The sequence below is a fragment of the Taeniopygia guttata genome, chromosome 37 (assembly GCF_048771995.1).
Source record: "Taeniopygia guttata chromosome 37, bTaeGut7.mat, whole genome shotgun sequence".
In the NCBI taxonomy this organism is placed as follows: Eukaryota; Metazoa; Chordata; class Aves; order Passeriformes; family Estrildidae; genus Taeniopygia; species Taeniopygia guttata.
The window spans coordinates 2,992,278-3,007,117 of record NC_133062.1 but is presented as its reverse complement, the minus strand read 5'-3'; the positions used below and the strand labels follow the sequence as shown (position 1 = coordinate 3,007,117).

At 52.1% G+C, this 14,840-nt stretch overlaps 2 protein-coding genes across 2 annotated transcripts in view; one reads left to right on the top strand and one right to left on the bottom strand.

The window, feature by feature from the left end:
• The window catches only part of LOC101233471 (uncharacterized), a 509,180-nt gene that overhangs the window by 127,731 nt on the left and 366,609 nt on the right, over nt 1–14,840 (top strand). The gene's annotated exons all lie outside the window — the stretch shown is intronic.
• Nucleotides 329–5,785, bottom strand: LOC140681512 (olfactory receptor 14I1-like). Its single transcript, XM_072921405.1, has 3 exons — nt 4,881–5,785; nt 802–883; nt 329–469 (listed from the first exon to the last, which is right to left on the bottom strand). Exons 1-3 carry the CDS (start codon nt 5,783–5,785, stop codon nt 329–331), a joined length of 1,128 nt encoding a protein of 375 aa, XP_072777506.1.

Sequence of the window (14,840 nt, the reverse complement as noted above, 5' to 3'; positions counted from 1 at the left end):
GTGTAAGCTCAAAGACATTTATCTTGCTATAGCAAGGCTATTTGAGCTTGGGGCGACTGAATGCCCAGTGGATGTTATACATCCGGGAATATAGGAAAAATGCACAGCCACGCTGGCCGAGGACACGAAATCCTCAGGCAGTGGCAAGAGCCTTAAAGCATGGGGCAAAGCAGAAAAAGCCCCGCGCAGAGCAATAGAAGAGCAGGAGATGTGGAGCGCGGCGCGTACCTGTTTATTGGTTACTCCCAAGCTAGGGGTAGGAGCAGGAACGCAAACTGCCCCTGAGAACGATCCGCCCGGTAGCAGAGACCCGGGGGGGCCCGGCGCGTCACCCCCTTCCCCGGATCAGAGCCCAGTCCCTGCCGCGGAAGCCCCCCGAAAAACCGCGGCTTCCCCGTCCGTCCCGCTGCCGCTGGTCCGCGACCCGTTGCCGGAGGTGCAGCAGCGCGTGGAATGCTTCTGGCAGGGGCTGGCAAGGGAAGCCAGAGTCACAGAAACCGCGGCTCAGGAGGAGATCCGAACCACGCCGCCACCTCACCCCTTTGAAAATGGCGCTGGCCGCCAAGGAGAGGGGCGGGGCGCGGGCGGTCTCGGCGCGAAAACCCGGGAGGCGCGCGGTTTCAGGGACGCACGTGCGCGGGAGAAAGAGGAGCAGAGCAACAGAGAGCGCAGGGCCAATCGGCAGCTGCGCCTGAGGCCGCTACCATTTAAGGGAGAGACCTCCCCCTGCAGGAGGCAGGGCAAGCCTGGGGGGAGGGAGCGGCGCCACCCCCGCGGGGAGGAGCGAGCTTGGAGCCGGACAAAAAGGCACCGAGGCCCGGAAATGCGCTGGCATTCGACTTCCGACTCGGAGCCCGGCAGCAGCTCCGCCAGCTCGGAAGAGCTGCCGGAAGCCGGCTGGGACTCTGAGACGGAGGAAACGGAGCCAACGCGATTTAAGACAAAACCGAGTAAAGCTCTAAGCCGCACCGAAAAGCGGTCACAATACAAAACAGCCCAGTTTACCAGCTGGGGAGAAATATATGGTTGGGACTGCGGGAGAAAAGGGCATCTCATTAAAGAATGCAGGTCCCGGCCCCAGGGAAACGGGACAGGGAGGGGGCGTGCGGGCCGCACTCAGCCTCCTCCCACTGCAAATACAAGGCGACCCATCTATGCCAACCCCCAGTGGGGCGGGGAGCCCTCATACTTCATACCCCGGCCAGCGACACAATTGCAGAGTTTCCAAACACAGCCCGCGGTACCTTCGTACCCACTACCACCGCAAGCAACGCCTGTGCCGCAGGGTCAGCAGGGGACGCCCCAGAATGGGACCCCTGGGCTGCCCTGGCCATGAAAATAGGGAAGGAGCCCCCGAAGGTGTGGGGGACATGCCGCCTTTATGGCAGTCAGGACCCCCACGTAATAGGGCTCCAGCTTTGAGCAGACACAAGAGCAGACTGCCCGATGTTTCCCCAAGCACTGTGGCCCCGACACTGGCAATGCAAAGAAGTCCCCCCAGTGAACGGAGTGGGAGGGCCGTCCCAAGCTTGGAAAAGCACCCTGACCAGTGCCACGGCGTGCTTCAAGTGTGGTGAGGCAGGTCACATCGCAGTGAGCTGCCCCCAGCCGGCACGGCAGCCCGCCGCAGCGCCTCCACCCCAAACACTCCTGAAGGGATCCTGTTGAAGCTGCAGGAGGAAAGGGCCACTGCCACACACCCACTGCTGCCAATAAAACTGACCTTCAGAACGAAACTAATGGAAAAGCTGTGAGTTTTGTTTGCAGGACACGCTTGTGGACCGTCCCCGTGACGCATACACCCCTGCTCCAGAGAGAGATGACAGACCACCAAGCCGCCAGACAAAACCCGAGAGTCCCACACCAGTGAGACCCAGACATGCACAGTGTCTCTGTGCGATTTTGCTGTTAGGGCTTGTGGCCGGGGGGCAAGCCGACCCAGGCCCCTACCCTCACCAGCCATTTAAGTGGGTCATGCAACATCTTTCAAGTGACAAGGTATTCAAAGAGGTCACCACAGCAAACACCCCATCCTTCGTGTTCCACATAGCCAACCTGTTTAGAAGCTACCTTTCTAACCCTAAACGAAACCAAACCGAACCTGACTAACCCCTGTTAGTTTTGCTATGATGTTAAACCCCCTTTCTACGAAGGCATTGCTTTAGACACCCCCTTCAGTTACTCCACAGCCAGTGCCCCCCACCAGTGCAGATGGGACACTCCCCGCAGAGGAATCACCCTGAGTCAAATCACAGGACAGGGCAGATGTTTTGGCAATGCAACTTTAGCAAAGCAGAAAGGCAACTTCTGCACTAAAGTTGTCAAGCCCAACAGAAAAACCAATAAGTAGGTGGTCCCATCCGCATCTGGGATGTGGGTTTGCCAGAGATCCGGAGTGAGTCCTTGTGTGTTCCTTGCCAAATTTAATAACTCTATCGATTTCTGTGTCCAAGTTCTGATTGTTCCTAGGGTCCTGTACCACTCAGACGAAGAGATATACCACCTTCTCGAGGAACCTGACAGACTCCACAAAAGAGAAATGATCACAGGTATAACCATCGCGATGCTGCTCGGCCTGGGAGCAGCTGGCACGGCCACGGGTGTCTCAGCCATCGCAACCCAGCAGCACGGACTCTCTCAGCTGCAAATGACCATCGACGAAGACCTGCAGAGGATTGAGAAATCCATCTCCTATCTAGAGAAATCAGTCTCTTCGCTTTCAGAAGTGGTTTTACAAAATAGACGAGGACTGGACCTCTTGTTCATGCAACAAGGAGGACTGTGTGCAGCCCTAAAAGAGGAGTGCTGCTTTTATGCAGATCATACGGGAGTCGTTAAAGACTCCATGGCAGACCTCCGAGATAGACTGGCTCAGAGAAAGAGAGACAGGGAAACCCAACAGAGCTGGTTTGAATCCTGGTTTAATCGATCACCTTGGCTCACCACTTTAATTTCCGCCCTGGTAGGTCCACTGGCAATACTGCTTTTAGCTATTACCATAGGACCATGCCTGCTGAACAAACTAGTCTCGTTTGTTCAGGCCCGTCTAGAGCGGATGAACATTTTGTTCATAGGCCACCAACAAATGCTGTAAACCAAAAACTGCGAACACAGTCAGTCACAAAAGCCTTCGAGACTCACCTTGCGAAAATTACCCAGATTTACCAAACCACCCTTTCCTTACCAAGTTACAAGTTTGTACCTCACTCCAGTGCCTATATCTACGACTACCTCATTTTATATATGATAAGGGGAGGGGAGATGTGGTAGATAGGGACAGGCGAACGGAAGATCTCGGGATGTGACGGAAAGAAAGACCCTTCCCCCTTCTCCCTGCTTCACGTTATCTATTAACCCCAGAGCATGTAACCAAACCTAACCCAGTAGTTTTCCACTCCTGACTAACCTAGAGACCCTACAACCCCCCTCTGACGTAGCAAAGTCCCCCAAGACTATTTAAACCCATGAGATAAGATAATAAATGCTTTTGACCGTCCACCACATTGGTGCCAGCGTGTGTCGTTAGCCCGAGTAGCCCGGGCGAGGCCGGGCTGCCGTGCTGTCTTCTTGCAACCAGGTCGCCGTAGTCTCTCATGAAGGCAACAGAGTCCCCGTGACACTGGGTCCTGGTGGAGCCACAGAGGCCATGGTGACACTGCGGGGCCTCGTGGAACCGAGGGGTTTCACCATTGTGACACTGCAAAACCAAGGAGAGCTTTGGGAGAGTCCAGGGCCCAGTGGAACCAAGGGGCCGTTCTGACACTGCAGGGCCTCATGGAACCAAGGGGACATTGTGACACTGCAAGACCTTGTGTAACCAAGGGGCCACTGTGACACTCTGGGGCCTCAAGGAATCTGGAAGGCCGTTGTGACACTGTGTGGCCTCATGGAAACAAGGAGTCCATTGTGACACTGAGGGGACTTGTGGAACCACAGAGAGCATTGTGACAGTGTGGGACCTCATGTGACCATGGGGCCTTTGTGACACCCTGGGGCCCCATGGAACCAAGGGGCCACTGTGAAACTGCGGCACCAATGAGAACATTGTGACACTGTGAAGCCCCATGGAACCAAGGAGTCCATTGTCCCATTTTGGGGCCCCATGGAACCAAGGAGACCAGTGTGACAGTGCAGGGCCTGGTGTAACCAAAGGGACTTTGTGACAGTGAGGAGACCCTGGGAACAAGGATATCTTTGCAGATGACACCAAGCTGGATGTGAGTGTTGATCTGCTGGAGGGTAGGAGGGCTCTGCACAGGGCCCTGGAAACGCTGGATACAGGGCCCAAACCCAACAAGGTGAGGTTTAACAAGCCCAAGTGCCGGGTTCTGCACTTTGGCCACAACAACCCCTGCAGCGCCACAGGCTGGGGACAGAGTGGCTGGACAGCAGCCAGGCAGAAAGGGACCTGCAGGGACTGCTGGACAGCAGGCTGGACATGAGCCAGCAGTGTGCCCAGGTGGCCAAGAAGGCCAATGGCTCCTGGCCTGGATCAGGAATGGTGTGACCAGCAGGACCAGAGCTGCTGTGCCAGCACTGATCTGCCCCAGCTCTGCACACAGATATTGCTGCTGCAGCTCCAGAGAAGGCAACAAAAGGGCATCTCTGCAGAAAACTTTGCTGCGAGATCCTTTAGTTCCTTTAAAGCCACCGAGAGTGCAGCCCCTCATTGACACAATCTATGGCAACAGGGAAGGTGGAGACAAAATGACAAATGGCTAAAAAATTACATTTATTGTGGACAATATGAAAAAAAGTAAAACAAAGGAAAAAAAATTCCCAACAACTAATTCAACAAGAAGTATCAAAGATGACTTTTATTACAAGTGATTTTCAGAAACTGGCCATCATTTTAATGTTTCTGAAACCATCCAGTCAACAGTCTCCACATCGCAGCCTTGAGCTCCTTGTTCCTCAGGCTGTAGATGAGGGGGTTCAGGGCTGGAGGCACCACCGAGTACAGAACTGACACTGACAGATCCAGGGATGGGGAGGAGATGGCGGAGGGCTTCATGTGAGCAAATAGGCCAGTGCTGACAAACAGAGAGACCACGGCCAGGTGAGGGAGGCAGGTGGAAAAGGCTTTGTGCTGTCCCTGCTCAGAGGGGATCCTCAGCACAGCCCTGAAGATCTGCACATAGGAGAAAACTATGAACACAAAACAACCAAGTGCTAAACACACACTAATAAGAAGGAGCCCAAATTTCCTGAGGTAGGATTTGGAGCAGGAGATCATGAGGATCTGTGGGATTTCACAGAAGAACTGGCCCAGGGCATTTCCATGGCACAGGGGCAGGGAAAATGTATTGGCCGTGAGCATGAGAGCATTGAGAAAGGCACTGGCCCAGGCAGCTGCTGCCATGTGGGCACAAGCTCTGCTGCCCAGGAGGGTCCCGTAGTGCAGGGGTTTGCAGATGGACACGTAGCGGTCGTAGCACATGATGGTCAGAAGAGAAAACTCTGCAGTGATGAAAAAGGCAAAAAAACAGAGCTGAGCAGCACATCCTGTGTAGGAGATGGTGCTGGTGTCCCAGAGGGAATTGTGCATGGCTTTGGGGACAGTGGTGCAGATGGAGCCCAGGTCGCTGAGGGCCAGGTTGAGCAGGAAGAAGAACATGGGCGTGTGCAGGTGGTGGCCGCAGGCTACGGCGCTGATGATGAGGCCGTTGCCCAGGAGGGCAGCCAGGGAGATGCCCAGGAAGAGGCAGAAGTGCAGGAGCTGCAGCTGCCGCGTGTCTGCCAGTGCCAGCAGGAGGAAGTGGCTGATGGAGCTGCTGTTGGACATTTGCTGTGGCTGCACATGGGCACCTGTTCATGGAGAAAGGACAGGGACAAGTCAGGAAAGGCTGCTTGGAGCCAAATCTGGGCCATTCCCTGCAGACTGTCTCGTTGGGACTCACCCACCTATGTTCCTGCTCTGGGAAAACCTTCACCCAGGTCCCTGCATGAACTCCAGTTGTGCAGGCTGAGTGTGCCAGGAGCAGCCATTTCTGTGCGTGGGGGCTCTCGAGCCATCCCTGCCCTGCTGCCCGGGGCTTGTGGCCATGTGGAAGAGGGACCAGGCTGGATATTCAGGATTTGTCACAGGAATCACTCCTAATGCAGAAAAGTGCAGTACTTCACTTGATATAATCTCCACTCACACTTCTAAGGCAAACAGATGGCAGGAGATGATTTTAGGAATTGTTTTCCTACCCACACACCATTCCTGTCTCTCTGAGGTCAGAAATCCCCAGCATTCCTGCTGCACTCAGAGTTTGCCACTGAGAGATGTGAGAGACAAAGGATTCCCTGTGGCTGAGGGAAGGTGAGGGGCTGGATGGGCTTGTTCCCCCAGCACTGCCCTGTTCAGCCCCCTCTGCTTCCCTGAGCATCTCCCTGGGCCTGGACATTCCCTCCTGAGAGGTGCCTTGTCCCTGCCAGCGCTCACAGAGCCCATCCCACCCTGTGTGCCCTCGGCCCGGCCCTACAGAAACCTGCCTGTGTGCAGGGCCCTGGCTGGGGCAGGCTCTGTGTGCAGCTGGGCAAGGGCAGCTCAGGAGAGCCCTGCTGGGCCCTGCAGAGGTGATGCTGCTGCTGTCCAGGGATGAGGAGTGGCTGAAGGCCCTTTGGGAGGCTCGCAGCAGAGAGACTGACCACCCAAAGTCACAGTTCTCGAGTCTCTGTAAATGTTCAAACATTCCTTTGATGATCCCATGTGGCCCTTTCAACTCAGAATGTTCTGTCGTTCCGGGATTACAATTCCTGTTCTGCTTCTCTCATCCCCCTGTTTTCTATAATCAAAAGAGAAAAAAACCCCTTGCAACAGTGTTAGAACAGTAAAGTAAAAACCAGACCTTTATTGGAAGCTTCCAGGTGTCCCAGGGGGAATGGGGCACACCCAGCCCATGATTTCAACAATTCATTAAGGTTAATTAAGTATATTTAACAGGGACACCCAATAGGAGATTCAGTTGCCCCAGTTACACACCCCTGGCTCAATCCATTGGAGTAGGTCCAAGGGCTTTTTTGCCCCAGGTTTTCTTATCACTGCTCACATTTAAAAACCGAAATGGTCTTCTTGTGGGTTCTTTCCCTGATAATAAGATTATATAGCCTTTAAAAAATGTGTTTAGACAGGTTATTGTTCTAAAATCCAAGAGAAAGGTAAGGAAATGTACTAGAGTTAATTAAGGATTATAATTACATAAAGTATATAATAGTAGTTAAGTAGAGTTCATTAAGAGTTTAATAGAGTTAGGTAAGGATTATAAATTTATAATTACATAATAGTAATTTATGAACCTACGGATATATGAAAAATGTATAAAAAGCAAAATTCTTCATGTCATCACTCCAACTTTCCCATCCAGCTCCAAGCAGGAAATTGAAAACAATCTCAGGAAAGCTCCTGATCTTTACAGCAATCCCAGGCTTACCTTCTTTGGGAATTGCCCTCCGGAGCTGTGCCCAGGCTGGTCTGGAGCTGGGAGCAGCCCTGCCCCACCCAGCCCCTCTCAGCAGCAGCACCTGCCCTGCTCAGGGTGGCTCCTTCCCCCCACAGCTCCTGGCCAGCGCTGGGAGCAGCTCCAGGGCCGGCTGAGAGCTGTCCCTGGCAGGCAGCAGAGTCCTGGCCCAGCACAGCGCCCTGGGCTGCAGGACCCTGCTCTGCAGGACAGCCCTGGGCTCCCCTGGCTGCTCTGCACAGGAGATGAGCAGAGAATGCACTCACAGGGTCTGTGGGCATTGGGATGTTCCAGCTTTAGGAGATCTCTCCAGGAGCTGCAGCTGCATTGTCCTGCAGCCAGAGGTTCCTGTGCCAAGGGCTGGCAGTGATTCTGCCCCAGGCACTTCTCAGCCCTTCCCAGCCCTGACTGATTGAAGCTCTCTGTGCCTCTGTGCTGTGCCCGGGCTGGCTGCAGGCAGTGCCCCAGCCCTGCTGGGCTGGGAGAAGAGCTGCTCAGCAAGAGAAATGTGCTTTTGAAGCTCTGCTTGGTTACCAGGATCACCCTCTGTGCCAGGAGCCCGGCCCAGCTCAGCAGCACAGACACAGCACAAGGACTTTAATGACCCTCTGGGGCTTTGTGCTCAGGCCCTGAACATCAGGCCCTGAGAGGGAGCTGCAGAAACCTCTCCAGAACTCCAAGTCAGAATCCAACTCCAAAGTTTCTTGGACTTTTAATGGGTCCCACTGAGGGACACGACTGAGAAAGTGTCCCCAGGCCCCAGGCAGAGCAGAGAACTGGAGGCACTGATGACAGGTGGGGACAAAGAGAAGCCAAGTCTTGGTGCCCTGGGGCACAGCAGGGTCTGTGCCACCAAGGACTGTGAGGAGACACCCTGTCCTGAGGCCCTGGGGCCTCCTGGCACAGCCCCAGCCAGGCTGGGCACTGTCACCCCCTGGTCCTGCCCTCAGCATCCCCCCCTAGCCCACATCCCAGTGGCCTCAAGGATCTGCTGGAAGGAGTCCCTGGGGAGCCTTGGTCAGGAATGGCCCTGGGGGCTCCTTCATGCTCCCAGGGAATGCAGGTTTTTCAAAGGACTTTGGCTTTTGCTTTTACCTTGGAGTCTCTGAGAGGTTTCTGCAATCCTGGCCTCCAATTATCTGCTGTAATTAGTCCCTGGAGAGGCTTTGTCTGTAACAACACTCAGTTAGGCTCATTAATGCTTCAAGGTACTTCAGTTCTTTTAAGGTACTTGGTGTTTGCCTTTTGATACAGACTCTGTGAAATGTTTGTGCAATCATGGCCCCAATTATCTGCTTTAATGAGTCCCTTGAGAGCTTTGTACTGACACTCAGTGGAGCTCATTTATACTTTTAGATACTCAACTTTTTTCACGTACTTTGGATTTTCCTTTCCACACTGAGAGGTTTTTGTGCTGTTTTGAGTCTCTGAGAGGTCTTTGTGCTATCCTGGTCTCCAGTTCTCTCCTCCAAAGAGTCCATAAGGAGCCTTTGTTGGGGATGGATCTCAGTGGGATCTATTAATGCATTGAGACATTTTGGGTGTTCGCTCTTGACTTTAACTCCTGGAAAGATTTGTGCAATCTCCTCTCAGGCCCTGTGGTTCCAGGGCTCAACTCCAAATGCACCACGGGGCTCATTAGGATCAACAAGTTCTGACAAACCATGGCTCTGCCTTGATTTTTCTCTGCTCTCGTGCAGTTCATCAGGAAGTTTCTGTAGTGGTTTTGGTTCACCATTTTGAGATTTCTTGGGCAATGCATCAATTAGTGTGGTGGGTTCAGTGCTGTCTAATTACCAGTGCACTCACTAGAATATACTTACTCATTTCCTGCTGTGAGGTAGGATAAGGAGAAAGGGAAAGTGGGATCAAAACTTTAAAACAGCATATAGAAAAGTTTATTGGCAGTAACTAAAAGAAAGAGTAATAAGAATCAGCACAAAACTTTCAGAACACTCTTCTTCTTGCTACAACTTTTTCTTCCTTATTGACAACCTAAGGAGACAAAACCTAAAATTTTCAGCCAGTTTACCACCTCTAGAATAGTCCTTCTTCACTTCACTTAGGGAGAGGAGTCTCTTTTACTTGCTATGGAGACTTCTCCATAAGGAAACAGTTCTCTTGTGGCTCTCAAGTTCCATGAATAGCAGCCACTCGGAAAAAGTGAAATAGTGAAATCCCTGCCATTTTTTCACAGCTTTTCCCACAGCTGTGTGTCATGTGCCATGTCAACTTCTGGGGTATTAGTTTAAAGATGAGCTGTTCAAGACCAGAGGTTCTCTTCAACTGCTTCTGAAATCATCTCTGGGAACAGAGGTCTTCTTCTCTCCCTGAGGGCACAGGGTCTCATCACTCTGCTCTCTTTCTCTGTTCAAACTTCTCATAGGATCTCAGCTACTTCAACATTTGCTTACTTTTACATGGAGGCCTTTGCTGAAACAAGTCATCTCCCCATACTTTTCAATGGCTTATGGGGAAAAAGAGAGTCTGATGTATCAATGACATCCTTCTCCATAGCTTTACCAGAGGATTTCAGCCCCAAGATCAAGGCATCTCCTCATCCCTCCCATCTGGGACTCAACTTCCTCTTCACTGACCTCGGTGTCTTCTGTGTGCCTGCCCTGTGTCCTTTTCTCTCACTGGAGGGAGGATGGCAGCACTGGAAGAGTCAATATCTGCCCGGGGCTGCAGATGGTTCCGTGAGCCCGGTTGGGCTCAGTGGCCAATTCTAATTTTGGCCATGGTTCCTGGACATGAAGACCAGTTCTTTTCCATAGGAATGAAGGAACAGAGCCCCACTGTTTTAGGGGCAAATGAGAGGTTACCACCAGAGGACAAGGCCAGCCAGAGCTGGCAGATTCTGTTCTTAGAGATACCCTTGAATATAGGAAATTTTTTAGGCAGAGTGTCAGTTTTGGCAAGGGGCATCAGAAAAGACAGATGGTTTTTTTCCATACAAAGGAGAGCACGGAGCCCCAGTGCTCCAGGAGCTGATGAGAGGCAGGCATTGACATCCCAAGATCAGCCAGACCTGTCAGGTGGTCCCTGGCAGGCCAAGCCAGCCAGACCTATTCCATGTTCCCTCGCTTCCATGGGGCCCCACAGTGTCCCAATGGTGCCTGGCTTCCAGGAGGCCCTGAGGTGTCACAATGCCCCCTTGGTAACACCAGGCCCTGAAGAGTCGGAATGGTCTCCATGGTTCCATCAGGCCCCACAGAGTCATAATGGTCTCTGGGTCCATGAAGCCCCATGGTGTCACCATGGCCCCTTGGTTCCATGGGCTCCAGTGGTGCCACAATGATCCCCTTGGCTCCATGAGGTGCCCACAGTGTCACAGTGATCTCCATGGGAAGGAAAGAACCAAACCCCAGTGTGGCAGGGGCAGCCACCAGAGGCCAAGGCCAGCCAGGCTTGATGGTACTGGGAGATTTTGGTTGGGACCAACCATTGGATATAGGGAATTTTAGAGGTGGAATCCCACTTTCAGACATGGACACCCGGAGTTGAATGATGGTTTTTTTTCCAAAGGAAGGAAAACACAGATCACCGGTGTTTGAGGGGCAGATGAAAGGCTGCCATCAGAGGTCTACGCCAGCCAGACCTCTTTGCCCTGGTAGCTTTTGTCTGAAAGCAACACTTGGATATAGGGAATTTGGGAGGTGGAACCCCAATTTTGGCCATTTCTGTGTAGATAAGAAGGACAGTTCTTTTCCATAGGAAGGAAAGCACAGAGACCATGTGTTTCAAAGGCAGAAGAAGAAAGAGGTGGCTCCTGGGAGGCTCAGCCAACCAGACCTGTTCTTCCTGGCAGGTTTTGTAATGGAGGAATTCTTGGATACATGGAATTTGGGAGGAGGAATGTCAATTTTGACCACGGTCACCTTGAGAAGGACAACTTTTTACATTGGAAGGAAAGCACCAAGCCCCAGTGTTTCAAAAGCAGATGAGATGCATCTCTCAAGAGGCCAAGGGCAGCCAGACATGTCTGTCCTGGCAGATTTCACTTGGGAACATTCCTTGGATGTACGGAGTTTTGGAGGAGGAATCCCAATTTTGGCCATGGAACCCTGGAGGAGAAGGACAGTTCTCTCCCATAGGAAGGAAAGCCCAGAGCCCCAGGGCTTCAGGGGCAGAGGAGAAGCAGCCCTTGACATGCCAAGGTGGTCAGGTGGTCCCCAGGAGGCCCAGCCAACCAGACCTGTTCCATGTTCCCTTAGTTCCATGGGACCTGTTCTGGTTTGAAAGCAAAACCAGTGAGAGACGCCAAGTCAGAAATACAATTTATTGGGAAAAGGGGGAAAGGACAAAAAAACCATGCAATAATACAAAGGGAAAAACTACTGACAAAGTCAGAATACAACCTGGCCAGTGTGCTGGTAGCAGTCCAAATTGGAGTAGCTGCAGTCCTCTTGGGATGGAAGATGTAGTTGTTGTGTCTTCTCGGAGAACCCATGAAAAGGCTGACCCTCTGTCTAGAAATCTCCAGTTTTATCCAGGTTGGAATGCCTAGGTCCTCCCCCCTGGGCAGAGCATCTTACAATGGGTCATTATGAGTCACGAGGTGTGTCCTTAATCACCTGCTCCTGGGCGGTGTTATCTCTGAGTCATGTGGCAAGGCATTGATGGGGCTATTAACAGCAGATAAGGAAAACTGCCCCAAAGCAACTCCTACTCAGATGGTAAATAGGAAAACCTTCTATTTTTAATCTTGGACAGGACCCCACAGTGTCACAAGGATCTCCTTGGTTCCATGAGGCCCTGAAGTGTCACAATGTTCCCCTTGCTTCTGCAGTGCCACAATGGCCCCGTGCTTCCATGAGGCCTTGCAATGTCACAATGGCTTCGTGGTTCCACAGAGCCCTGATGTGTCGCAATGGCCCCTGGGCTCCGTGTGCCCTCGCTGTGTCACAACGGCTCCTCTGTGACACTGCGGCTGCACAAGGTCACCATGGACCCTTGGTTCCTTGGGGTCTCTGAGTTCACAATGGTCTCCTTGATTCCATGAGGCAGCAGAGTGTCACAATGGCCCCTTGGTTCCATGAGGTTCCGTAGTGTCACCGTGGTGTCCTTGGACCTGCATTGTCACAACTGACCTGTGGTAATCACATATCCTCTGAGCAGAGAGAGAGCTCTCCCAGGATTTTCCTGGGAAGCTGTGAGAAGCTGTGAGAAAGCTCAGAGAAAAGAATGAGAAACAATTCTTACCTTCACTTGCTGCACCTGTTGTTGTGCACATGTGGAATGTGTTATGGAGATTTGTTTATCAAAGGGTGATTTCTAAATTGGCCAATGGTGATGGTGTTTGGATTTCAATTAACCAGTCTGGTCTGTCTGTATCGGACTGTCTACAAGAGCGATGAGTGTTTCTTAGCAGTATAGTATAGGATAATGTAATAAAGGGATTGATCAGCCTTCTGGAATCATGGAGTCAGTGCTAATTATTACAGTCTGGGGACGCCCTGCTACGATAGTTATCTAAGTCAATCTTCCCTTACCTCTGAATGCTGAACAGAATAGGCTTAACAGGCATAGCAGGAACACCAACCACTGTAGACCCAAAGAGCTGGCTGAGGAGTTGGGAGAAAACTTCCCTGGTGTCATTTCCTCATGGTAGGTACCATTATTAAAGTAATTCCAAACACATACAGTTAGTGTGTGGTAGCCTCGAATCTGTGTGCCCACCGTCCAGAGGAAATTAAAAATCCATAAATTCCTCACCATATTAACCCATCAAACAAATTGATTATCAGCCAGATTTGCCATAGTTATAGGATGGGAAAAATGTAGCCACAACCATGTGCCACCCAAACCAGGGTAAGCTAGACCACATGGTGACACCTAACAAGGTTTCTATATCCAGTGCAACAACAACAACAAAAAATTATGTTACTCAAGAATTGTTATTCTTATTTCACCCTGTTTCTCTCAATGCCCTCAGGCTGCACATCGGGTGCCAAAACTGGTCTTGGTTTACAAGACAGGTGTCTGCTAGGGAAGGCAGCAAAAAGCCTCCTGTGGAATGGAGAATGTAAACCCCCTCCCTCCAAATTATTAGAATCATGAAATCAAGGGGCTCTCAGGCAGGCAAAGATATGGGAATAGGAATGTCAGCTCTTTCCTAGTGTGTATAACAAAGCAAACAAGCAGCAGCAGCTGCGGCACGAGCAGCAAACAGAGCAGAGCCCAGTCCCGGCCTTTGGGCCGTGGCGCTTTCCCTGCGGTGCAGTTCCGGGCACAGCCAGCAGGGGCGCTGTGGCTCCCGGGGGCAGGGCAGGTGCGCTGACCCCCACGCGGCTGCAGGGGGCGCTCCGGCCGGGCTCGGCAGCGCGGGGCCATGGCGGCTTTGTCCGAAGGGGGAAGGGCTGGAGAGAGGCTTTGCTTCACAAACCCCGGGGCAGCCGGCTCCGGTGCCCCAGCAGGACTCTCAGAAAGCAGTCAGCTCGGTGCCCCAGCAGGACTGGCAAAAAGCAGTCAGCTGGGCTGGCAGGATGTCTCGGCAGGCAGGGGGTGAGGGGCTCCAAGCAGGGCAGGGAGAGCCCAGCTCAGGATCCTGGACACCAGAGCAGACAGGGATAGGTCTCTCTTTTAGTGGGGCAGGTGTAAATAAGGTCCCAGTTTAGTGGCTGTTCTCACGAGCAGAGGCTCACCCCAGGACAGAAGAAGCAGCTCGGCCTTTATAATTGTTTACATACGAGCTCTTGAAATGTCAGGGGTAGGGATTGGAACCTGCTGCTCCAAGGCTCCTCTCACAAAAAGAGGCTTAGAAAGGCTGGCGGTCCTTGGAGGTATTTGGGGATCTATAGGGGCTATTGGGGGTCCTTTCTGTGCCTCCTGACCTGACAGGAGCTTCTCTAATAAACTTTGCCTTAAGCTCCCAGTCTGCCCATGACAGGAGCCCCTGTGAGTGCCAGTGACATCCCAGCTCTTTGGCAGCCTGGGGACACTTAGAAAGTCCCCATGAAACCCCTCTAAGGACCTGTCAAAATATCTGAACCTTAATATGCAAACTGTCGGCTCTTAACTGAAAGGTTGGTGGTCCAAGCCCAGCCAGGGATGCCATTTATGTCAGAATCTGTGGTATTTAAATGATCCCAAAATTGCAGAAATTCGCTGTCTTTGAGCCCCGCTGCCAAAGAAGAAGCCATAATTCATCTGTGCTGGTTTTCAAGGTTGTTTATTCTTGCTTATCTATAACATGTTCTGTCTGACCTGAAGTAGGCCTTTCTTGCGGGGCAGCGTGCAGGGCTCTGCCCCTCAGTGGAAGTTACAAACATTATATACCAGAAACTACCTGTGCTATATTTACAATAATGTGCCAATACCTACCACCTGAACAATGTGTCCCCAGTCTAAACCAACAGAAAAATGCCAACACTACAGTGAAACATGGAAGGC